The sequence below is a fragment of the Cimex lectularius genome, unplaced genomic scaffold (genome assembly GCF_000648675.2).
Source record: "Cimex lectularius strain Harlan isolate CLEC.00 unplaced genomic scaffold, Clec_2.1 scaffold146, whole genome shotgun sequence".
NCBI classification, from domain to species: Eukaryota; Metazoa; Arthropoda; class Insecta; order Hemiptera; family Cimicidae; genus Cimex; species Cimex lectularius.
The window spans coordinates 1,190,515-1,218,218 of NW_019392741.1; the positions used below are offsets into that span (position 1 = coordinate 1,190,515).

At 34.2% G+C, this 27,704-nt stretch overlaps 1 protein-coding gene across 3 annotated transcripts in view; it reads left to right on the plus strand.

Moving 5' to 3' along the window:
- LOC106669907 overlaps positions 1 to 27,704 on the plus strand; it is a 258,515-nt gene that overhangs the window by 203,210 nt on the left and 27,601 nt on the right. For all 3 annotated transcript variants that reach the window (XM_024227088.1, XM_014399759.2, XM_024227089.1), the window contains one exon: positions 7,878 to 7,930. In XM_024227088.1, the coding sequence (XP_024082856.1) occupies positions 7,878 to 7,930 (53 nt within the window). The remainder of the gene's footprint in view (positions 1 to 7,877; positions 7,931 to 27,704) is intronic.

Consider the following 27,704-nt stretch of genomic DNA (forward strand, 5'->3'; position numbering starts at 1 on the left):
AGTTGTTTGTATTCCTCTTTATAGACTTCTCACCAGTCGAGTTTAAATTTTTGTCGTCAATACTTAAAAGGAGCATAATGCTTCTTCCACAATTAAATTTTTTATTGTGAACTTTTGTCCAGATAGTTCCTTTTTAAAAATAAATCAATAATTCGTTTTAACAAAAAATCCACAAAGGCACGACAAAATTAAAATTTTTAATACACCACAAACGACATGAAGAAAGATAACTAAAACAAAAAATGGTCACAAAATAATCGAAAAAATTATGAAAATCGGAGAGAGAAAACGGTCAAATCTCGTGAAAATTCTAGCTAACGTCTAAAGTTTCAGACGCACATTTACATCTGTGGCACGCAAAGTGATAAAACCAATTTAAAAAAAACTCTCAGCACTTTGAGAAGAACTATAATTTACAAGTTTAACAAATCAAAAGTGATTTTCCAGAGAGAGGGAACAGTCAAATCTGGAAACATCAAAACTTGTCTAATTTTTGCTAGATAAAGCTTTTAGTTGTTTATTATTTTCACTTGCAAATAAACATATATAAAGGACATGACTGACAAATAACACTCACATGGCGAAACGCGTCTGACACAAAATCAGCCAAAATTTGCGTACCAGTGTTGAACGACAAATTATTGTTTGTATTAAATAGGAACATTTCTTCCGTTTGCTTGAACAAAAAGTAGGGAAAATAAAAAATAATCTACATATATGTTTATAACTTTTACTCTAACGTTTTAACAAAAATGTTACTTTTTGTACAAATTTAGCGTGATTATTAATGTCTGCCTAACCGTTTTTTTATCAGTCGTATTTCGGTTTATTCTTGGGAAGGAAACACAGCCAGGACAGGCGGATAATCGACGATCGGTAGTAGACGATCAAGTACAGAAAGTTTTTACAAGGAAAAAGTGTCAAGTTGTTTTATTATCACCAACAAAAAAATACTAAAAATTACGCGGTTGAAATAAAATAGATAACCACTGATGATGGCAAAACTGTCTGACTCAAAATTATCAGAAATCAATATGTCCGGAGACGATCTAGGAGATCACAAAAACGGAGCAACGCAAAGAAAAAAAGGACAGGTGTCTTATGATGTTAGTAAAACATTAAATTTGAATCCTTTTTAAAAAGATGGTTCCTACTCACATTAAGGTAAAAGGTTAAAATACAAATGTGCTGAAATAATTAAAGAAAACTTGGTAAATCTAAACCTAAAAAAATTAAATACCCCACGTACAATTAGGTCTACTGATAAAAAGTTAAAAAGTAACAACAACGTTATTTTAAAAGCCGATAAAGGAAATAGTATAGTTATCCTTGAACGTCAAAATTACATTTATAAAGTTGAGGAATTTCTTAACAATAACGAATGTAAAGAAATACAAAAAGATCCCACCTTAAAATTAAAAACTAGAGTTCAAACAGCCATAAAAAATAGTGATTTTTTATTCTCAGATGACCAATATGCAGTTAAAAAACTTAATGTAAGTAGGAACCATCTTTTTAAACTGGATTGAACTCCACACTCAGTCCCTCATTCATAATTTCCATTAAATTTGATGTTTTCTATGACTTGTCTAATTTTTCGTTTCGGGTCAGATTATATTATTTATCTTTTAATTCAAAAGTATATAAAAAGGACTCTACTGACGACACACAGACCAACCAATTTCAATTCAACAGATTTTATAGATAGTCTGACAGACAACATCATCAGTCAGGAAAGGCAAACCAGCTACCATTTAATTTTTGTCTGCTAAAAGATTGAATTATTTCTACAAATCTAGATTTGTCTACAAGTATAGTCTGTTTGTTTTCCAAAGTAAGAAAAGCATGTCTAAAGTATAGGTCATGTTCCTTTGTGATCAATTTTCATTTATTGTGTTTTTTTCACTTTATCTTTCAAAGAAGAGTCGTGCCTCTGAGTCTCGAGGTCGAACAAATTGGCACATTATTTACAGTTAAAGAAGTACGTACATTGTCGCTTTTAAACAATAGGTGATCCTTTTGCTCACACGTCCATCGGACTGGACACAATTAATATCAGATGTTTTTCCCCTGAGGACGTTCTGCGGACAATGAAAGGTCTAGGGAGTTATCAAGCCGCCCATTGTCGGCCCTTGGCCTTTGTTCCAGGTCTCCCTCATATCTCCGAACAGCCATCACGGATATTGAATAAAGTGTAACCATTGTACAAGTTATTTATCGGGTCGTAAGAAATGGGCATTACGATTTAAAACGCACCTTTGTTTCCTGCCACGTAGAAATTATTAGGCATTTGTCTGACAGCGGCCAATTATAACCCTCTCGGCCATGAGAAGAACGTACATTTCCTTTTCAAGAAATCTATATGTATGATGATTAAAACGTAATTTCGTTAATTTTTATGCATGCAATAAATACAAAACTCTGAAATTCAACACCAGATTTCCTAAAAATCAATAGAAAGTGAACAATTTTGTTTTGAATTATCAATAAGATGCGAAACACAGCAAATAAATTTATAAAACTATAACCTATTTATCAAAGAATGAACCTAGTCTCATGAGATTCTGAGCTTGAAAAGTGCTTCAAAAAATCTTTGAAAGTTGCGAATGAAAGGTTTTGAAGTATCTTGCCTTCACGAACTTTCAAATCGCCATTTCTTATGCTGTTAGAAAGCTCTCGTCTTTTTGTACGTTCTATGTACCTTCCCTAAACTACCTTCACAACTAAAACATTTTCTATCAAATCTTAACCGCAAGAAGGATCGGTAGGTAACGTTTTTATTCCGTAAATTGAGCGGGTCGGGACCAATCCGGGTTGATCAGAAAATCGCTGCTTCTAAAAAGTTGTTTTTTGCCAGAACCCTTGATCATATTAAAACAATTTTTTTTCATTTCTTAATGCACAATAAACAAATAATCGTATAATAGGCATCAATTTAAAATAAACAAGAGCAGTATATTTTTTTCGCTTTGTATAAAAGGTTTTAAAATTATGTCACAACTTGAAATTTTTGCCCCGAAACTAACGACTATTTTTTAACAATCCTAGATAAGATTTCGTAATATACTAGAAGAAATATCAAAAAATAAACAATTAGTTACTTGTCATTAAACAGCCGAAATTACATTAATTAATGATAGAAATAAGTTAATAAATTCAAGTTGAATGCTTAACCAGAAAAGGCATACTTTGCTTTAAAAAAATACTAACCAAAATTTAAATCTATCTTGTAAATGGGAAGTTGTAAAAAAATTTAGAACTACCTTTTTACCAGAGCAACGTTCGCTACCCCTTAAAATCATAATTTAAATTGCAAATTAAACTTTATTTAACTTAGCTTTATGCACGTTAGTTTTTGAATTTTAATATGTTGCCTGTTAAGAAAAAAAAATTGAAAAAGTTCGTATTGTTAATTGAAAAAACAGGCAGAGTAATTCCTATATAATTTGCACAAATAATTTTAAAGTTGCCACTTGCCAGAGAAAGAGGAAGAGAGAGAGAGAGAGAGAGAGAGAGAGAGAGAGAGAGAGAGAATGATAGAAAGGAGAGAAAGAAAGAAAGAGAGGAAGAGAGTTAGAGTAAGGAGAGAGATAAGGATAAAATTACAGAGAGAGATAGAAAGAGAGAGAGAGGAGAGAGAGACAAAGAAAGAAACAGAAGAGAATAAACAGACAAACAAAGATATAAAGAGCAGGGAGGGACCTAAGAGAAAGAAAGAGAGATAATAAAAGTAAGGGAGGGAAAGATAAAGAAAAAGAATGAGAGCGAGTAGAAGAAAAAATGAAAAAGAGAGACAGAGCGAGAGGGAGGGAGATTTGCAGAATTATATGTGTAGATACATATATTTACATAGTTCAATAGAATAAAAATAAACAAATCAGTTCCTTTTTTTTAGAAATATATTGCTAATATCAGGGCTGTAAAACTATATTTACTAAATATAAAAAGTTTAAAAAAACGTTAATTTTGACATTTATGGCCATGTAGCAATAATAATGTAAAATTGTAATTGAAGTATAGACCAAACCAGCATTTCTTTCGTGGCTTTCCGAAGTGTAGTATTTGTGCGCCGTTTTTACGACTTTAAACTGAAAAAATTTCACTGTGAGTGATCTGATGAAACAATAATAATAATTGGTAACCATTTAGCTTTAACGTTTTTATTGGTTGTGAATAAAATAAAAAGAAAGACTCAGTTATTTCGTAGAGATTTTTAAAAATATATCGCCAATATCAGAACTATGAAACAATATTTATTAAATATAAAAAGTTATAAAATATTAAATATTTGGTTAAAATTTTGAAATTTATAGCCAGATAGCAATAATACTGTAAAATTGTAATTGACGTAAAGGATAAAGCAGCAGTTCTTTGATTTTCCGAAGTGTAAATTTCTTAGGCCGTTTTTATGTATTTATATTGAAAAAAATTTCTCTCTGAGTGATCCGAGTAAAAATAATAATAATAATTGGTAACTATTAATTTTAACTTTTTTAGTGGATAGGTGAATAAAATGGAAAGAAAACATTCAGTTACTTTACCTAGGTTTTTAAAAATATATCGCCCATATCAGAACTATGAAACTGAAACTTACTGAATATAAAAAGTTAAAATAAAAAACATTTGATTAAAATTTTGAAATTTATAGTCAGATCGCAAAAATAATGTAATATTGTAATTGATGTATAGGCTAAGCCAACATTCCTTCTTTGTCTTTCCAAAGTGTAGGTTTCTTTCGCCGTTAATACTTAATAAATATCTTTCTGTGCTGAATATGATGATGTATATATGACATGACAGATAATTAGTTATAAAAATACGACTAATATGAAAATCCATTGTTTATTAATTTAGACGGATTGCTTTTCTGAAGATAGCCGACCACCTAACATCCACTTTTATCCAAGTTATCTTCAAGCTTAGTAAGTTGTTTCTTTTCTTTTTCTCACAAAGCGTTGACGTGTCTCTTGCAAGCGTGCCGGAAGCGGTTTTATCCCGGGGAGCGGGTTGTTTTGACGCACCGTGAAAAAGGCTTCTATCTAAAGTGGCTCAATGCTCCTGTCAGAACCCTTTCTGGGGCCTCTTCACCGCTCTATCTGGCCTATTGTTGCAAGTTTCGGACCACTCCGACCCGGCCAACTTTTATATATATTTCTCGCCCCCGGCCGATGTAGGAGCTGGCTGGCAGTTCCGCTTGATCAGTCAGTTTTGCCACTACATACGTCAGCCTGGGTTTCCTTCCGGTCCGCCGACAAACAACTACCGTCTCACAACAAACTGTCACCAATCATCCTTTACGCGCAACTTGCTTTTTATTTATATTTTAAGAGGTTTAGACAGATTGTACGGGGGAGAGGCGTTTCAATAGGCAACTCAAGAAGGGGTGCCACTGTCGGAAGATTTTTCTAGATATTTTAGCGAATAAATGCAATTTTCTTTACTGCCAAACTATTAAATTTGTATTGCGAATATACACTAACCAATCTTAGCAAATTAATTTGATCATGATGGCATGTTTTATCCATTTGATTGACTTGTTTTGACCATTGACCGGGTAAAGCAAATATTCCACACTAGAAACTGACAGGGGACATAATTGAGAATAATCCATGATTAATTCATCAAATTCTTAGAATTTTGTATTGTTTTTGAATTAAAAGAAATAAGCTCAAAAATTTGTTCTTATTATGTGAAAATATTCTTTTAATAAGAAAACAATTTGTAGCAGGTCAATTCGAGTAAATCAATGTGTTTAGCTTTTTGCAAAATTTTATTTTGTCCCAAATAATGCATATAGTACGTTTCATCATCTTGCATGTAACGTTTTATTACAACACTAAGTGTAGTTCAAACTTTTAAAGATGGATTAACAATTATATGAAGATTTCTTTTAGTAGTAATACAATTTTGGATGTTCCATGAGCTTTCTTTGAAACTTCTGATTTTAGGCACTTTCCATATTTTTTTTCGCAAGATCCACTACTGCTTATAGGAGTGTGGGACAAATAGTAATTAAATATTATGTGAAGATTTTCTGTTGATAAGATGACAATACGATTTAATCTTGTAGGTTTGTGGCTATTTTTCAATTATTTTTTTTACTGCGATTTTATCAACATCTCACGCTTTGATAAATATAATTTAAATTTATTACAAATCTAGGGCATATTGTCTCATGATATTTTTGCATTTATAGAAATTAGATTATCTAATGTATCGATTGAAATCAATTTTCATTTGATAGTGGGACGATGTTTAGCTGCTTGACCCAAAGAAATCTTCCATATTTTTAGCTACTTTCAACATTTTTTTCAAATGATACATGATAGTAGATTTTAACATTCTCATTTTAATCGTTACAATATGGACTTTTTAATATTGGGTGAAAATTTCTTTTACTTTTACTAATAACGCGATTAATACCTGGTCAAGCAAAGGACTACTAACTATACCAAACTATAGAAATTTGGAAACTTATCTGACAGGTTAAACAAACAAATATATTCAGAGATTATCAAGCTCAGAGCTTCTCAACCATTGCCTTTTGAAATAATAGGGTAAAATAATATTCGAAAATATTCCTTCCAACCCCTTCAAAATCCAACGTATATAATAAATATAAAATATCAATATCTCAGTGGCACTCTGAGCACGACACACAATAATAACACATATACACAGAAAACAAACTTTTTGAGTGAGTACAAATACTTTGATAAAGTCTAAAATTTCTAGCATTGTATAAATTCATTTTTTTACATCCTAAATGTATTTGTATAATTTAAACTACGTTTATAAATCCCAGGCCCCGAAGATGATCTCAATAAAGATCGAAACGTTGGCACGATAAAGAAAATGAAAACGATTTCCGAATAATTATCGACTAACTGTCACTAAACACCACACAAAAATATTTGCAAACTGTTTTAAAGACGAGAGGGTTAGTAACACAAGTGTGCTATTTCAGTACTAATAGCACAATCAGGTGTCTGTTAATCAACGTTGTAAAGTCTATTCTAACTCTATTACAGTTCGTGGTCCGATTGACCAAGTAACATTTTTCAATTAATTAATATTTATGAAAGGTATTGGTTGAGATAAAAAAAGTCAGTGTCACGAGCGGGATTCGGACCTACGGCCTTCGGCTAAATACGCCGCTCCTCTACCACTTGAGCTATTGTGACTTCGATCCGCTCGGACACCAACTTCCAAATGGCAAAAAGGAGCGGAAATTCGAGAGGTGAGGTTGAGATGGGAAGTTGGTGTCCGAGCGGATCGAAGTCACGATAGCTCAAGAGGTAGAGCAGCGGCGTATCTAGCCGAAGATCGTGGGTTCGAATCCCGCTCGTGACACTGACTTTTTTATCTCAACCAATACCTTTCATAAATATTAATTAATTGGAAGTTGTAAAGTACTTTAAGGTTAGACTTTTGTTTATTTAACACTTGTTTGTCTTTTATTATATCTGTTCAGGAAGAAAAAAATTAATTAGATTAAGAAAGAACGTATACCAGGGTAATATTCAATTTCCATCAAAACACTTTTAAATAAATAATCCATCAACTATGACTTTTTCAAATGTGCAATCGTTATCAATGAAAAAATTGTAAGACTTAAAAAACATCAATAGCACAATAACACATTTAACAAAATACAATGGTGGCATAAAAATCTTAAATATGTCACAGAATAGTTATAAATTCCAATTAATTATTCTTTTCATCTAAGGTTTTTTGTTGAGATGAAAAGCCTTAGATGAAAATAATAATTAATTAGAATAATTAAAATGGTCAATTATGACCACTAAACAAATATGAATAGTTATAAATCTTGTTTTGAGGTAGAAGTTAATTTATTTCTGTTTGTTTTATTGCAGGAGGATAAAGGAATCAGACAAAATAGCAGAATACGTGCATCTGAGCAAGATAGGTAGGTCCAGAACATTAAGAGATTTATTCTATTTAAATATAAATTAATTAATGGGTCAAGCCAGTGATAGTAAAACCCAAAAACCACAGTGAAGTGAGCCATGGGTATGAATAGTAAACACTCCCACGTAGGGGGTGCTCGATCCGGAAGGGGCAGTGCAAAAACTAGACTAAAGGGCCCTTGTGTACAATATTTCGAGTTGTTTTTGAAAGGTGGGGTCGCAAGGTGGAGTAGAGCCGGCTGAACGGCTAATTTATATAGGATTTGCTTCCGCCCCCAGGCCTCCGATAAATCAGACGACGGTTTTGCCCTCGGAGCGACTCGCATCCGGCGCCCCATTCGGACACGAGTTTTATGCCAACCCTCTCGAGACAAAACATCCCCTCGTCTACGGGGTTCGCACCCCCCCCCCGCATACCCTTACTTCGTATGTGAGCGATCAGTTGAGACGATTGTCATGTTTTTTGTTTTTTTTTCAAACTCTTCTTAAATCAAATTCCATACCATCAACATAAAAAAAACAATATTGACATACAAATGTCTAGATAGTTATACTCAAATTTTTAATTTATCTGCAAAATAGATCAAGTATGGATAACGGCCAAATTAAATTTGTTAAGAAAAATAAATTTTATTTTCTTATCGTGAGCGTGGCTCTATTTTGTTGCTAATCTATTAGAAAATTAGAAAATCTAATATTTAACCAAAAATAAATTAGATTTATTGTTACAATTTTTCCATGAATTTCATAAGACAATTACAATCCCAATTTTCAATAATAATGACTAAGTATAAAAACATTATATTTTCTTTCATATCATGATCCTTTATTGGAAAAATGTTAAAACCCTTATGGGCGCTGTATGTTGTGAAATTTCTCCTCAGTGGGATGACGAAACTGTTATTTGGTCGTTTTCAATCACTTTTGGTTTCTCGACATCTTCAGTTGTGTGTTTGTAAACCTAACACTACATTATTCAAAATTGTACATGTCATGAATATGATTTTTACCATTTTTAAAGCATTATCATCAAAAAAGCACACCCTCTTTGGACTAAACACATTTGAATGAATGCACACTGACCATCGAATAAACCAACCATCAGATTTTTGTAGGAAAAAATTTCCAATTTTTCTCAGCTTTTTAAGTCACAGGCCTGTGCCAGATCTCATTCTTTAGAAAATTTTACACTGAACAAGATGGCTGTTTTAGATGTTTTCCTTTCAGTCATTCATCAGTAAATTCAAAAAATTGTTAAATTCAAGAACGTGTTCATTTTTGCACTTTTTACACTAACTTCAAATTGAGCAATTGAATTATTGACACAACCCCTTACTAAAAGCTAAAACGTTTCAGTTAAATTAGTTTTTTATTTGTTTCTTGATTTCTGGTTGTACCAATTTAGAAACTAAATGTTTTCTTGGATTTGTGGTTATGTGGATAAGATTCTGGAAAGAAGAACGAATTGCGGATATGGAAAATCAGCTGTATAAACGGTAGAAAGGATAAAACCAAGAATGCTCCCTGGTGGAACGCTGGTTTGCATTCGTACCATTGTTCTATTCGTTATACATAATTTATGCATCATTTATAACTGAATGATGAGTAAAGTTGGATTCCAAATGCGTTTCAAATAATTTTAAAAGTATATTGTGACAAACACAAATACACAGCCCATCAAAAAACCCACTGGTTGTTGTCCAAAAAAATGGCTAAATATGGAAATTTATATTTTTTCAGCTTTTTAAGTCATAAACCTGAAATAGGTGTCATTTTTTAGAAAATTTTACACTGAACAAAATGGCTTATTTAGATGTTTTCCTAGCTTCGGTTATTCATCAGTAAATTCAAAAATTCTGGAAAATGTCAATTTTTGCACTTTTTACGAAAACTTTAAATTGAGCCGTGGGGCCCAGAAAATCGCCCTGGAGCGGCGCCCTATAGCAATCGATAGGAAATTTTAATAAGCTTTCAATTGGTCATCTTCCACTTTGCCAGATTTCTCAACCGTTTTCGAGTTATTCACGATTTTTGGAAAAAACGTTTTTACCGTAAAAATACCGACCAGTCTCTCACGCCTGATTTTCAAGAATTCAGAAATTTTGAATCGTCATTTTTTTCGCAAATTTTACGCTCTACAACTTTTGTTTCGAGGATTTTTCCAATAAGTAAACAATTCTTACTTTTCTTACTTTGACCTTTTGGGATGCGGAATGCTTCTGCTGTCGATAACCACGTATTTACCTCATCACGGAAATTCAACTTTTCCTTCCCATTTCACAAGTGTTGTAACGTATTGAAACAATAGGTTTATGTATGGTAAAATTGGGAGAGAGAGAGAGAGTGATGGCGAGCTCGAAAACTTGAGAAATCGGATAAAATGGAAGGTGACCCCTTTGGAAGTTTATTAAAATTTCCTATCCATTGCTATAGGGCGCCACTCCTAGGACAATTTCCAGGCTCCACAGCTGAATTTGAAGTTTTCGTAAAAAGTGAAAAAGTTAACATGTTCTCGAATTTTTGAATTTACTGATGAAGGATTGAAGCTAGGAAAACAGTTAAAAAGCCTTGTTGTTCAGCGTAAAATTGTCTAAAAAATGAGACTTAGCGTTGGGCTGTGCCTTAACAGGCTGAAAAAATATGCATTTCCCAAGTTGGTCATTTTTCGTTCAAAAATCAGGTGGTCGGGTTTTTTTTAATGGATAGTGTATATTGGTAAAAACCATATTCAACTATAAAAATTAATGCAACTGCAATACTACAAACAGCTCCAAAATATTTAAAATCCAGGTATTTATTGGGTTGTCCGGAAAATAATGCAGGATTTTGGTATTAAACAAAAAAAAAGAAACTAGTTACTTTAAAGCAATGTTCTTTAATCAAAATAATTTCCCANACAGAATATTTTATATAGATTTTTTTTAATGAAAACTTAAAATCCTGCATTATTTTCCGGACAACCCAATATTTTAAATTTCACATTTAAAAAGCTATTCTTCAGCGTAAAATTTTCTAAAAATTGAGACCTAGCGAACGATTGCGACTTAAAAGGCTGAGAAAATATGCATTTCCAAAGTTGACCAATTTTTCGAGTGGTTTTGTTAATCTTTTTAGTTTAGCTTTTAGGAAAAAACCACTCTCTCTTCCGATTTTGAAGAATACATAAATTTTGAACCGTTATGTTTTCGCAAATTTTACGCCACTACTTCAAAAAATCTGCAGAGGCATATGTAATATATAGTATGTTAAATTTACTTTCTGAAGCATATATCCTCTCACAACCTACTTTTAACAATCAAAACATTAAAAAAAAGCCATCTTATTCAGCGTAAAATGTTCTATAAAATGAGACATAGCGCAGGTCCGTGACTTAAAAGGCTGAGAAAATATGCGTTTTAAAGTGCTTGAGAAAATCTGCAGAGACATATCTAATATATATCATGTTAAATTTACTTCCTGAAGCATATATCCCCTCACAACCTACTTTTAACAAGAAAAACATTTAAAAAAGTCATATTGTTCAGCTCAAGTCTGTGACTTAAAATGCTGAGAAAATATGAGTTTTAAAGTTGGCCATTTTTTCGTTCAAAAATCCGGTGGTCTTGTTTTCTTCTTAGTTTTATGGGCAATGTAATTCATTAATGATTAACCTTTATCGCATTTTTCAATTAAACCATCTGCAAAAAAGTTCATGTATCTATAATGTCAAAATATAAATAAAAGCTTCTTTTTTTTTGTAACTCGTTGTTTTTCTTAAAACACTTGCTTGTTACATTGCGTTACATAAATTTGTTTGAATCATTGGAAACATTTTCGTGTTAAACTAATCCACGAAGTGCATATATCTTAGAGAACAATAAGAACTGGACCCTTTTGTTCAGTCATAAGGGTTGGTCACGAAGCTCGCTTTTGTAAACCATACCGGTCGTTTCATCCATCAAACCTTACGGTATCCAGTCTGGCTAATTCGTTCCGGCCAGAGACACCATGATAGCCCATGATTTAAAAACGAAACTGAAAGAATAAAAGTATGCAAAGGTACTTGAATAAAAAATAAACATTTTTTTAATAAACCTATATAATGACAATATAAAATAGTTCACTTCAACATTGCATTGTTCTTTTGGTGCATTAAATAATGCAAACTTTGCTTTTTTTTTTAAATGGAAACAGAAAATAAGGTGAATAGAGCGATTCGGATACGTATCCCCCTCTAAACAAAACAACAACGGGGTGATAAAATTAAAAAAACGGAATGAGAATCGAGGTAGGGAAAAAAATAAGTTGGCAAAAAATCCTGGGGGCCTGATGAAAGTTAATAAGTAAAAGGAAAGAACCGAGCCCACCCTCCCCGCGAAGCAACTGCCGGGGCAGACACTTGAGACAATCCTAAAAACTCCCTAGGTCTCCCGAGATGAGTATTACTTAGATTTACGGACCAGGGTCTATAAAAATGTAAAGAGCCCAGAGATATATAACTAGGAGGGTGGCGCGGTCCCTACTTTAATAACCCCCCCTCTTAACTTTAAGTTATATCCACCTCTTATCCTCGGCGGAACGTTCCCGAAGGCAAACTTGAGGTGTTATTCACAGGGTTGCAAAACGGGATTTCAGGGATATCATAAACCAAACGTGAGCGTCTTAACGGCTCAATGACAAAGTCTGGTTGTTAATGACCTCTTTGAACATCTCTAGAACATCCAGATTTCCATTGTACACTTAATCTAAAAGAAGTCTTCAACGCTGGTCAGTTTTTCTTTGCAGAAAATTATAAACATACTTTAACCATCTTCAACTTGTTTAAAAATGTACTTCCCATCTCACAAACCTCCACATAAACTGCTTTAATTACTTCCAAGTCAAGTAAACTACGCAGAAATTCTTTTGGCATCTACAACTGAAACATTTTAAGTTCTTTAATATACACAACATAAACCTTTATAAGGACAAAAGAGAAACTTAGACTGTGTTTCTAAAACTCACACATTAACCCTCAGACGGTTTTAAACCATGAGGAACGTCTTTCTTGCTGTAATATATACTGCCGATATATATTAACTTTGTATATATATTAAACAATAAGGACATATAGTAGTAGTAGTAGTAGAGAAACTTAGACATATGCACACTCTGTAGGATATTTTTCATGATTACCTCAAATTTGAAAATATTTAAACCAATAATTTGGAAACCGCCCAATGCCAATCTAGAATCTTGGCTCTCAAATAGATAATAATTGCTGTATTTTTTTTCTTGGTTTGGGTGTTGGCGACAATCAATCTAAAAAACACAATTGAGGGCCCCAGCCACCAACCGAGAGTAAACTACCTTTACTAGTCGTATATTTTCTTAGTTTACCCTATTTTCTGTGTATTCTCTTAATAAATAATTTTTTAAACGTTAACCGACTCTCATCACTTTTTTTGTCCTCTTGCTAGCTTCAGAATCGAATAAAAAAAATAACAAACACATATTCACAAATAAGATAAAACATAATAATCTGGTTAGCATTTACTCTTCACAATGTAGTCGATAATTATCAGTGTACTTGGGGATAACCCCCCCAAATCGCGCTAATAAATTATATTCACACATTCGAATTTGTTCACATTGTCTCAGAGTACTCGATATTTTGCAGGGTAATTAGAGGTAACTCTTAACTCATGCTAATAATTTACTAAATCCATTATATTTCGTGGTCTGATTGACCAAATCACATCTTTCAATTAATAAATCTTTATGTAAGGTATTGGTGGAAATAAAAAAGTCAGTGTCACGAGCGGGATTCGAACCCACGACCTTCGGCTCAATACGCCGCTGGCCTGACCACTTGAGCTATCGTGACTTCGATCTACTCGGACACCAACTTCCCATCTCAACCGAACCTTTTCAATTTTGCCTCCTTTTTGCCATTTTTCAAATGTCGTGTAATTTATGAAATGGCCACGGAGAGCTTTAGTGAAGATATACTTCATTTAACTTATTAAATCCATTATATTTCGTGGTCTGATTGACCAAATAACATCTTTCAATTAATTAATCTTTATGTAAGGTATTGGTTGACTTGGAAAATTCGAAAGGTTGGGTTGAGAAGGGAAGTTGGTGTCCGAGTAGATCGAAGTCACGATAGCAGTAGCGCAGTGGCGTATTTAGCCGAAGGTCGTGGGTTCAGATCTCGCTTGTGACACTGACTTTTTAATCTCAGCCAATACCTTACATATAGACTAATAATTTACATTCACGCAAGCATTCATATTACCCTAGAGTACTAGATATTCTTCAGGGTAACTGAGAATAAGCCCCTTCATTCGCGCTAATAAATTACATTCACACACCAGGTATCGTTCACATTACCCCAGAATACTAGATATTCTTCAGAATAATTAGGGATAAACCCTTAATTCAATGTAATAAATTACATTCACACTACCCAGAGTACTCAATATCCCCGTGCGTAATTGGGGATAAGCCCCTTCATTCACGCTAATAAATTCCATTCAATTATGATTCAAACTGCAAAGTAATCGATTGTTCTCGGGGATAAGACGCTTCATTCACGCTAACAAATACATTCGTTCCAAAAAATAAACCTTATTGTAAAATTGTGTAATGTTGCAAAAATTATGTCGTTGCTCTAAGGAAGAATCTCGCCCAGAATAAACCGTTTTCTTTCTTTTTTAGTTTGATAGTTGGGAGGGTCCGGAAGTTTTTTTTCAACGTTAGAGTCTTCATGGCTTTCATTTATTTTTTAGTCTCCCATAAACTTTCATTATATTTGCTACATGAGATTTTTTTCTATGTTACTTTTACATATTAGATATAAAAGAAAAAGGAAACATTTTTCTTGGTTTTTTTAGTCAAATCCAATTTTTGTAAAGTTAGTTGTTATTGCGTTGGGAATCCGGTCGGACTGTTGCTTTGAGAGGGCGAAAAAGTTCCAGAGGGCTAATTGAGAATGTACGTTACTCGGATTCGCAGGGGGTGTAGTCTAGTATTAATAACAAGTGAATTACAAGTTTTCGAAATCAGCGCAGAGGCTAACAAGGGCTGGTGCGGGTTCGTTAGACGACAGATTACACAAAGGAGGCTTTGGAGGGGGTCTGGCGTAGTATCGGAGTTGTATTTATGGGAGCTCATAATTGAATTTTTACCGAAGGCTGACTTACCGCTCTTTCCGAAAAGGAGTCTGGAAAACGAGGGGTAGTATATTGGAGGGCTGGAAGAAATATTGGGCTGGCCGGATACGTTCTGATTTATACAGTGCCGCGCGAGATTCTGTTTAATCGAAAGGCCATGAAGGATTTATTTGCGTCCGATAAAAGGGGAGATCTCCGCGCGACATGCTTACACCTACACTTTCAAACAGGCGTTCCCCAACTTTTTAATAGGGAGGCACAAATCATTTTCGCTCAATAACACCTTCCAGTGACACACGGCTTGAGCCTGGGTAATTAGAAATCTTCCCGATTCGATTAAAACGTCTAAATTGGTTTACGTATAAAACAAATGATAAATAACGCTTGGGAAAGAGAGATTTTCTTCTTGGGCGAGGTGGTGATGTTTGACGAACAAGTGAAAATCGAAAATTGCAGATACAGTACAAAAATTGCTAATCATTGACGCATTTTATACATGTTGTTAAAAAATGTTAAACAAGCTTCAAAATTCTAACTACTTATGATAGGAATAGTCACGCAATCTGTGTTTATCGTGTTAAATGTGTTAAAGATTTTACCCTTTATTAACAATTTTGTTTTCTCCCTCATAATGAAAATAGCATGTTCTTACACTTTTACTATCTTATTATAAGTGTAAGGCAAAAAGTCCAAATGTATGATCAATATTAAATGAAGATTTTTCTCCTTGAAGACAGACGATTTGAAGCTGCTACATCTCAAGAAACGTTCTGTTTTTAGAGGTTTTCAACCCTTTTTTTCAATGCTCATGATTTTAGGTTTTACCAACTTCTTACCACGATACAGCTTTATTTCAACACTACAGTTTAAAGCAAATATTCCAAAAATAGGTTTAATATCATGTGAAATGGTCAATCTGACCAATTTTTTTTAATGATCTAAGAGATTTTATTCAACTTCTAACGATTTTCTGACTTGTGTTAATAATACCGAACCAAGGGATAAAGTTCAAAGATCAGTTTATTACGGTGTGAAAATAAATGATAAAAATTTTTCGTACTTTGTTAATCCGAATTAATCTTTTATGTTTTTAATCTTTTTCAAACAATTTTATTGTCCCAAATAATTCTTAATAGTAGGTTAAAATTTCTTTGAATTGCCGAACAATTTGTAGGAGTGTGTGGTGATTAGTGACCGTTAATCGATAATTATTCAGAAATCGTGAGATGCGGTCTGGTGTGATGTAGGTTTCAGAAAAACATATTCTTTATCGTGCCAACGTTTCGATCTTTATTGAGATCATCTTCAGGGCCTTGTGTTGCCTACATTTCAGCAAGAAAGTTCTCTGAATGATAGCCGATGCGAGTTTCTTCTCATTGTTGGCGATGTCCTTCAGAATACTTTTACCTTCGTGTCCATATGTAGTTGAAATTTGTTCATAGAATCTTGCTGAAATGCAGACAACACAAGGCCCTGAAGATGATCTCAATAAAGATCGAAACGTTGGCACGATAAAGGTAATGTTTTTCTGAAACCTACATCACACCAGACCCCATCTTACGATTTCTGAATAATTTGTAGGAGGTTAATTAGAATTAATCTTTTAAATTTTTAACATTTTCAAAAAAAAATTCGTCCCAAATAATCCTTATTAGTAAGTTTTGATATTATTTGAAAAGTTTCTTTGAATTGCAAAACAATTTGTAGGAGGTCACTCTGAATTAATATTTTATGTTTTTAGATTTTTCCAAATTTAGTTTTTTCCCAAATAATCCATAATAGTAGGTTTGACATTATGTGAAGATTCACTAGTTTTCGTGGTCCGCTTGACCAATTAATATCTTTCAATTAATTAAGGTATTTAGTTGAGATAAAAAAGTCAGTGTCCCGAGCGGGATTCGAACCCACGATCTTCAGATCGATACGCCGCTGCTCTACACTTGAGCTATCGTGACTTTGATCAACTCGGACACTAACTTCCCATCTCAACCCAACCTTTTTTTAATTTTCCCTCCTTTTTGCCATTTTTCAAATGTCGTGCAATCAGGATTATCGGCGACATATGAACTGGCCCCGGGGAGCAGTTAGTGAAGTTATACTTCAGTTTTATTATTAAATCCATTACAGTTCGTGGTCCGATTGACCTGTTTAACTTTTTTCAATTAATTAATATTTATATTAAGTCACGATAGCTCAAGTGGTAGAGCAGCGTTGTATTTAGCCGAAGGTCGTGGGTTCGAATCCCGCTCGTGACAGTGACTTTTTATCTTAACTAAAATCTTAATTAAAGATTAATTTGGGTGAAGATTTTATTTCGGTAATAAGGCTATATGTAGATAGTCAATCCAATGGAATCTTCTACTTCCATTAATTCTTTTTACCTAATCTCTTGGTTGAGTTGAAAAGAATAATTAATTGAAATAATTCAAATCGTCAAGTATGACCGTTAAACATGTATCGATTAAAATCGTCTATGTTTTTAGACACGTTTAACCTTTTTTTTGGTCAGACTTTCCACGACAGGTTCAACAAAGTTTTACATTGTGACTGCTTTTTCTTAACGGTGACGAGCGTAGGGAAAATAGTTCAAAAATGATTTAATATTATGTAAAGAATTAGTATTTTATAATTTAAGCCTTTTACAAAAAAAATTGTTTGTCCCAAATATCCCGTAATAGTAATTTTTATCACCTTCTTACACTTTTTCAACAAACATATCTTACAATTATATCAAGAATTACTTTTAGCAGTAAAACAATTGGCTGGTCAAGCCAAAGAAAGCTTTGAAGTTTCACTTTCAAAATGTTTTTCAGATGATCGAAATACGAAGATATTAAGCTCATTCTCTTACGAGGGTATTTCAACTACGAAGTTAACTGAATTTTCGGGGTGCCGGTTTTTTTGAATACAAAAAGCCCATTTGTAAGTATGTCGGGTTTGAATGCAGAGTCGTTGGAATGAAAATTCACAACACTTATTTAAAAAGCTATTAATAAACTTTTTGAACATTGCACAGAAACATATAAAATCTTGAAAAGTCTAAAATGTATATTAGTACTATTTTATAGGCACAATACATTTTTAACATGAATAAATGGTTGTGTGAATGCTCTAAATACGTAAATTATTTTTTCGAAAATGTAACTTTCAACATTTTACTTTGATTCAGTTATGAAAGCGAAGTGTAAATGTAGACTAAAATCTATTTAGAGCTTTTAAAAACTTTATAACTTTTTTTTTAACAATTCAACTCATAAAAGACAGTCGATTCGAGAAGATTTCTCCGTGTTAAGTTAGAATAACAGCGAACACTTAAGCCGGGGATCCTGACCCTTGCTGAGCCTCCTGTCAGAAGGTGATGATGTAATTAACTCGCTCAATCCGACCTGTCAATCACCCGAAGCCCCTCCCAGCCCCGAGCTACATCTCATTAAGCCCTTTGTCGGAAAATTCCCGTTTTTCCAATTCGCATTTTACCCAGCGATCGCCAGGCCGAAGCCGAGTGTGGGTGTGAATGCAACTGACGTGCCGCTCCTTCCTGCCAGGAACTTCCACCCCTCGGCTTCTCTAATGAACGCCCTTTTCCTCCCCCTTTCGAACTATTAGACTGGAATTAGATAAAGCCTGTTTCAGAGAACAGTTTACTAGTTTAAAAAAAAGAAGCCCTCACTCTCTAGTACATCTCCGGCTTTTCTATCTTTGAGAAACACTCCCAATGGAAGATAATCCTCCCGGGTGGAAAAGAAAACTTATAAGCTAAGGATTAACCGCCTGAAAAGTCGATGAGTTTTGTCATTAAGCTTTGGAGTTTCTTCTGAACCTTTCGTTTTTTGACCACTTAGACCTATTATCACCATTGGCAGGTACAGAATCTAGAAACTTTATTTACCCCCGACAGACCTGAAGGGAAAGTCGAAAATCTTAGATTGCATGTCAGTTAAAAAATGAACAATCGTGTTAAAATAAATAAACGCTAAACACACAGGATTGTTTATAGGTGTCTAGTTTAATGTGTCATTTATTAAACCACTGTTCTAAGAAATAAAGATGAATTTGTATGTTTTGCGGAGCTATAACTTGCAATTGGGATTTTATGATTGAATGGCAGTGTTATAGTACATGTGAGAATCGTAGTGTCAGAAGTTGAGGGATATTAGCACTGTATGTTAAGAATAGTACCAGACCCAGGATGTTACCCTATGGAACTTCTACGAAGAAGAGAAAGAAGATCCAACCTAACCCGTAAATGATCAGCAAGATAGGGTTTGAGCATTAAAAAGTGTGGAAAGGGTTCAGTTTCCAGAGTAAACCTTGATAACATTAAATCAAAAGCCAGTTCGATATCAAGGCCTCTGAGCAAATTCATTTCTTGAGACAAGATGCCATAGTCCACTACTTGGTGATGTTGTATAGTAGAATATTGTTGCCAGGAAATGAAGTTATGGTCGAGGAGTTGGAGGTGACGGCGGTGGCAAAGTGATTACGGTACCTAATAGAACTGGGTTCGAATACCGGCACAACCCTTTCAATTTTAATTGGTAATAATATGCAAAATGTTTTGTGAAGTACTTCGAAATCTAGTTTTCTATACCTAACGGGTATGCTGTACCCCAGTATGACAAGAATTACTCTATTTTACTTTTTATGGTCCGAAAGATTAAAAAGTTCGAGGATTTGAGGGATTAGGTTTTTAGCGATTTTGCAAAAAATCTATTTGAATTAGAGGAATTTGGACGGCGATGATGTCGACCGATGAGACTTGTTAGGTTTAGCATAGAAAACTTCCATTGATTTGGGATGTAAGTGATTTAACCCGGTGAGGTTAACAAATATACAGCTTTTTCTTTCAGTTTACGAAGTATTGAAGTGAAATAAGGTCAAATCTAAGAAATTGAATAAAATTGGGTGACCAACTTAAAAGGCGAGTCCTTACGTTTTGCTTTTTTCTCAACATATCCAAAATTTGTAGTTCAACTTCCCATGTAGCGCAAAACCAAATTTGAAATTATTTTTAAGAACAATTAAGTTTTATAGACATCACATATAAGTACCTAAAAAATTAGAAAAAAAGGTAAATTTTTATTTACAAAAATCTTTTTACACCATAGTTTCACATACTTTTAGACTTTATGTCTGTGTGTTGACTATTTTCAACAGGAGCTTGCCTTGAGTGTTATTTTTTATTTTTAGAGACTGGCTGTTTGCGAAAATCAGCATAAAAACAACGCAAAAGTGACCTCAAAGCATGCCTTTCTTTCAAATCATGAACCGACAGTGAGTGGAAAAGACGCCATAATCAGATGTCCCGAATGTCAGCTCGTCAGGACCATAAGGAGGGTGAAGCAAGTAGACATTTCTAAATCAGACATACAGTCGTCGATGCTTAACTAGGTTTCATTGTATTGGCAGTTTAAGGCTTAAGCTATACTTAGGATAAATCTGATAATTATAATTTTTCAGTGTAACCATGATTTTTGCATTTTATCAGTTTTTTACAACTTCTTTGTATTGTTTTCAGTCATGTTTGTTATGCTGTATTGTTTCAGTGAAGGATTTTTTATAGGGTACCTTAATACCATCACTGTATTGAGCTAAAGACTGTCCACAACTAATTAAGGTTTTCGTTGAAATAAAAAAGTCAGTGTCACAAGCTGGTTTCGAACCCAGGACCTTCGGATAAATACGCCGCTGCTCTACCACTTGAGCTATCGTAACTTCGATCCACTCGGACACTAACTTCCCATCTCAACCCCACCTTTTTTGAATTTTCCCTCCTTTGTGCCATTTTCTACCTTTTTCTACCTTTCACTAAAGCCGTCCACAACGATTTTTTATTTATAATTCATGCTAATACATGTTACGTAAAGTATATATGCTATATCTTATCCAATATATAATTAGTTATAGGTCTTCATTATTATAATTTTAATTAAAAAACTATCAGGGATAAGGCTAATTGGAAATAAAACATTTTCTTTTGACGAGCTTTTGGAGAATATCCTCCGTCAGAACTTTGAAACGTTATTTAATAATTTAAAAGGTTAACAAATATGTGCAATTATTCACAATTTTTAAACTATTGGTTTCAAGTAGTTTTATGAAGTTAAAAATATATTTACAAAAGCAAATAAAATTAAAAATACTGCTATAGTATAATAATTTAAAAAATAAAGCAACCTTTAATAGTTGAGAATTTTAGTTTTATACTGTTATAGGTATCATGAAAAAATTCGATTTCTGTTGTGAGAAGATGAAACATGAAAACTCATTTAATCTTTGTTCAAAAAGACCAATTAACCAAATAAGCCAAATAAACTTGTGCAAATTTCGTCCTAGTTTATGTTTGTCGTGTAAATCCTCCAAAAAGAAATGAGAAAATCCTCCTGACAAACCACCTCGTCAGGACTATGATTTACGTCCAAATTGAGTTTTCGGATGTTCATAGAGACCGATTCGAAAAGCCGAGATAAAATCGGCTTCTTCTTCTCCAGGCTAAACTCTCTCTAAGCCGAGTGTGATTTAGTGCGGCGGTCAGCTATCTCTGATCTAAGCGGTGGACCTTAGGGTAAACAACCTCCCCCTAAGCAATAACTCAATCCGCGATAAAAATAAAGAGGTTAAAAAGGCGTGGGTGCTTGTCGAAGGGTGAGCCGGGAGATATGCTACCGCGCCAATGATATATATATATATATATATATATATATATATATATATATATATACCTTTGAATATCGCTTTCGGGTAATGTTTGAGCGGATCATGTAGGACTTTCAATTTAATAAAATTTTATTTGAAATTTTTAAACGGGATTGTATTTAAAAAATCATATCAATACATTCTCTTAACAATTAAACTCTCTGTAATAGGATTATATATATATATATATATATATATATATATATAATCCTATTACAGAGAGTTTAATTGTTAAGAGAATGTATTGATATGATTTTTTAAATACAATCCCGTTTAAAAATTTCAAATAAAATTTTATTAAATTGAAAGTCCTACATGATCCGCTCAAACATTACCCGAAAGCGATATTCAAAGGTGAATTTTGAAGAGAGAAGGAGGTACAAAAGTGGAAACACAAACTGTCACGGTTCGTGAAACAGTGCGGTTATTATCAGATTTAGAAATAAATTTATTCATCTTGGGGCTGAACTTAAGGGGGTCGCCACCCCTCGGCACTTTTCCTCCTGCGACCCTACACGACATTCCAATTTCCAGCCTCAGGCAAATGGTAATTAATGCATTAATTTTTAGTCCGAAGCCCCAAGACTCATCCATTCATTTGCCCCCCTCACCCCTTTTAATTCCAAACCCCCTTTTCACTCTAAGATGGACAAGGACATATGAGAGGGTAATTTTTCAACTCACGGGGGTTGTGGACGTTTTATTAGAGGAAAATGGATTATGAAAACCCTCCTGCCGTACACTCTTTCAGCAGAAAGCAATTAAAAAATTCCGACTCTTTCACCCTTTTTCCTTAATTGTAAATGATTTATTTTTACGCGTACGCTTTCCGGTATTCAACGCATGTCCTACTTCTTTTAGCCCCTCTTATCGTTAGAACTACCTCGTCCGTTTACTAGCAATTTCTCTTTTTTACGTCGAATTTTTTCGAAAGTTTTTTATTTATTCATTTATTATAAGGAAATCGTGAGAGGCGGTCTGGTGTGACGTAGGTTTCAGAAAAACATTTTCTTTATCGTGCCAACGTTTCGATCTTCATTGAGATCATCTTCAGGGCCTGGGATTTATAAACATTGTTTAAATTTAACAAATACATGTAGGACTTTAAATTTAAACAATGTTTGTAAATCCCAGGCCCTGAAGATGATCTCAATAAAGATCGAAACGTTGGCACTATAAAGAAAATATTTTTCTGAAACCTCCATCACACCAAACCGCATCTCACGATTTCCGAATAATCATAGACTAACGGTCACTAATCACCACACATTAAAAAATGCGCTCTAGCATTGTTACAACATAATAATACAGCAAAACAAAAAATTTCTTTACTTATTCATAAAGTGCAACGTGACCAAAACATCCTAGTGACAATAAATAAATATACAGATTTGAAATAATCGTTCGGAAACAAATCCAAAATTGCATAATTGGCAATTGGAGGTGGCTCCCCATTTTGAATTTGGGCGGAAATATTATATAATCGGACGCTGTTACAAAAATCGTGCTGGACGGAAAAGAAAAACATGCGGGTACATAAATGACGAATATCGTATTTTACAATTTTAGCAAGACCTTGGTCAATTTGTTAAATCATTACTTTGGACTTTTAAAGAAGTACTGTAGTAGTAAGTGTTTGTTTTCTGCGTAATTTTGCCATTCTTGTGTGTCGTGAGTGCCCACGTCACACCAGACCGCATTTCATGATTTCCGAATAATAATCGACTAACGGTCACTAATCACCACACATTTATTCATTTAATTGAAAGTTTTATTTATGACAATAAGGAGAAAAAGAGAATTATTAGTTATATGTAAAAATTCTTTTTAAAACCTTTAACTTATTTTTTAATATTTTTTTATACTCTGTATCAAAATATTTACTAAAAATATGGGCGTACATTTTCTCCCTGTCACATCACTGCACCGGGAGAACAAAAGAGCAACAGAAACCTGCCGATACTGACAGTCAATATAAGGGATGAAACAAAAAGAAAAGTGCAAATAAAAACAGCCAAAACCGATTTTTTTTAAATTTGCAAAATTGATTTTCTATTAGATAATTCCAGCTAAAACACAAGCCACTGTATGCAGATATCGCTTTAAAAAATGGCACAATATAAACTTACTTAGCGTATACAAGACATGTTAAGAGAATCCGATGCTGGCACCCAATATGAAAGATTAATGGTCGAAGCCATCGTCGATTAAGGTGACGTGGCTGGTTCGGGATGAGAAAGTAGAGTCTGCTTGGGCAGTAGGGTTAGGATGAATCGAGAAGTAGGGGTGGAACTTTTTGAACTGGGAACGGGTCAGTCGATGAAAAAATGAATGGTGAGGTTGTCGTGGAGCTAGTGAAATCATTAGAGCTTTAACAAATTGTCCAAGGACTTTGATCCCGGAAGCCCACATTTCAACTCTGTTTTTATTTATTTACTTTTTACAAAGCCTATAGCTTTGCACTCCGTACGTCTAAATTTGTATAAAGTAGTAGTATAATATAAAACAAAACAAGTATAATTTTGAATTGTCACTGTCAAAACTGATTTCGGTCCTAAATATCTTTCAAGTTATCTGTTAAATAGTTCTCTTAAGGTTCCTGTGGGGATTTCCAGGACAGTATCCATTCTAGGGACAGTCCTAAGTATCTAAGTTGAGTGAAAGTCGAAAGATCTGTTGATTTTGTTTTTGATCTGTTGTTGAGGAGGTGTATACTGGAGGGAAAGGGTTTTTTAATATACACTGGGTACATTTTTCCTTGCTCAGTCTTTGGTAAACTCAAATTGTACTTGGATGTTCAAGTTTGTTTTGTCTGATAGGATTCGAGTTAGAAGAAAGAATTTGCGGTGTCAACCTATTTGTGGTAACGATGATGTTGGGATGTCTAGGATAAATTGTATACAGCGTGGGACCAATAAAGTTCCCCTGTAAGACGCTGGCTTGTGTGGTTGTTACGGCCCAACATTGACTGACAAAACTAGACCCTTCGCTCAGTGTTGACGGGGGTGGGTCAAAATCATAAAACAAAAGAATAACAACAAGAATAAATTACGATGAACAAATTAATTTTAAAATTTGGGCGTCAGTGAAATAAAATAAAATTTAAATAAAAACTCCCTAGCTTGAGGAGGGGAAACCTATTACTTATAGATTCACCCTAAACCCCTGGAAACCACATAGAGGGTTGGTTTTGTATTGAACTCAAAAAATAGCACCTTTATTAAAACAAACGGACAAAATTGATATATTCTCTGAACTACTAATTAAATTAAATTAAACTACTTATTGCGGTTGACCAACGAAATAGCTAACCTAATATAAATCTGCCCTCAGGGCCTGTTAACTAACAAAAAGATGTAAAAAGTCTCTTTCAAGTCGCACACACAAACAAAACTTACGTGGAGTAGCCATTATTGGACGGTTTTTATTGGTGTCACTTCACTCTCCCCGAACGGTTGGAAAATCATGCTTCTCATGACAGCCTAAAAGGATGAATCGAAAAATAATATATTCAATAAGTTCACTATTTTTCCTGGTCCGCGTGACCAATTAATATCATTCAATTAATAGCGGGATTCGAAAAAGAGGGAAAATTCAAAGAGGTGGGGTTGAGGTGGGAAGTTAGTGCCCGAGTGGATCGAAGTCACGGTAGATCAAATGGTAGAGTAGCGGCGTATCAAGCTGAAGGTCGTGGGTTCGAATCCCGCTCGTGACACTGACTTTTTTATCTCAACAAAAACCTTAATTAAATGGATATTCAATAAGTTTTCCGATATAATCTGTATATTTATTTATTAAATATCTTGTTTTGTCCAAAACTATAATCGTTATCTAATCTGTGAGATATACTAAACCAGCACGACTTGTAAGCGTTGCGGAAGTGTTGGTATGTTGCGCCGTACGGCAGACGCTTAAACTTACTTATTATTATTATTTATTACAATTTAGCTTTCCATCCCATAGAACTTATTGTACTTAGAGCTTACCTTTTATATGATATTAACAAAGTTGTGTAATATTTGGTATATAATATTGAAACCAATGAAAAATTCATTAAAACAAATTCCAATCACCTTCCCTCTCTGAAAAGTCAAACGATTGAGCTTCCTGCGTGTTATTAATCGTATATTGTAATAAATAGATATTAAACAATAAATAGATATTAGCAATTGATAGAAAAAAGGTAAATATGAGTCGGCTTTTTATACTAACTTAGCGTAAATAGAAAGAGAGGAATAAAGAAAAAGAATGAAATAATTGAAATCATAACTCAACAGTTTGTTGTATGTATTTATTCTAGTTTCCATTTGGTAATAGTGAATGGAAATATTGCTGGAAAATATACCACCGCGGACCAATATCATTTTGACTTAAGAGATCGTGTTTTCCTCGTAGGTCGGCCGTAAGCCGTCGGCCCTCCTGTTCCTCTCGTATCCATCCTCTTCTTGATTTAGTAGTTGTTATTGTGGGGTTGTGATGGATACAGCCCAAGGGGTCTCCGGCCCCCCATCTTCCATAACTTTCACAAAATCAAACTGTATAATCCATTGCCTGGAAAACGCATTCGACAGTTCGACAGGGCCGGAGAATCGATCGAATCGCAATTTCTATAAAGTGACGAATTGATGGATGAAGAGGCTAAAAAAAAACTTTTGAAAAAATTTGCAAACTAATAATTGTCACTGCTGAAAGGATTGACTGTTATTGATAAGTGAGCCGTTTTAGGGGGGGACAACAGGTGCAAAAGGCTTTCTATGAGTTATCGTCGCCGTTAACGAAGTGAGAACTGGGTTTAGGCCTAAGTCCCTCTACGACCCCCTCATTAGCCACTCCGCACACTCTTACGACATATATCACCACGTCCCCCTCGAACAAATTTCACAAGCCGTAAGGACGCAATCCCTTATAGAAGGCCTTCTTCTTGAGGCGAATACTGAAACACAATCTACGTCCTCTATATGATGCTAGTAAACATAACTTATTGTATAATAATTGTGTTATATTACTTAATTATGAATACTGTAAAATTCATAATTTGAATGACCATAAAAATATTTTAAAAAATCCTGATTAGTAGAAGATTAATATGGTGAAATCACATTTTTGATATGAAAGTGCGCTTAGCTAAATTGATCTTTTGAGCTTTACACTTTTGAAAATACAGATAAGTACGAATGTAATATTATATTAGTTTAACACTGTATTTGAATTATGTGGAAATAACGTTTATACACCAATTTTGCGGTGTCTTTCAAATAATTTGCACCCATTTGTGTTTTTAAGTCCGCACGTTCTTTGTTCATGCTTGTGTCAAATTGTGCTTGGAAACTTCGACTTTTGCGTGCCTTGACCAGAGCAACAGAAAAGTTCAAGAACAAGACAAGCCCAGGACGATGTGGGGACTCGTCGTATCAAGACAGCGTACAGTCACAGGAGCCCAAATAACGACGTCATCTAAAGAATGCGAAGAAAACGAAAATAAAACGAAGAAAAGGACCCGAGAGGAGGCTTACTCATCACTATAAGAAAAAAAACCTTAATCCGTGCGTTGTGTAAAGAAAATACAAAATAGTCATGAGAAACTAATATATATGTGGATTGATTATAAAAGTCAGTACAAAGTTTCATAGCAAGGAGAACGTTCCGGGAAGGAAGGGGGTGCATGGCACGGGCTAGCGTGTAGACACACATTTGTCGGCGGATCAAGTCTCGGATTTTAATTACTGTATCCTGGGGTCCCCTCACGCACGACACGACAATCTGAGTTATTGCACACCTTTCACGAACGATCTGGAATTAGTGCGAGTCCGAAAAAGGGTCGTTTGAGGTAGGGAAGGGGCTCGGGGAAGGGAGAGCTAAAGGGCGAAAACGGCTGACTGATGTCGAGCATTACTACATAGCCATTCGGCTTCCCTTGTTTTTAACCCTCCACAGTCGTTGA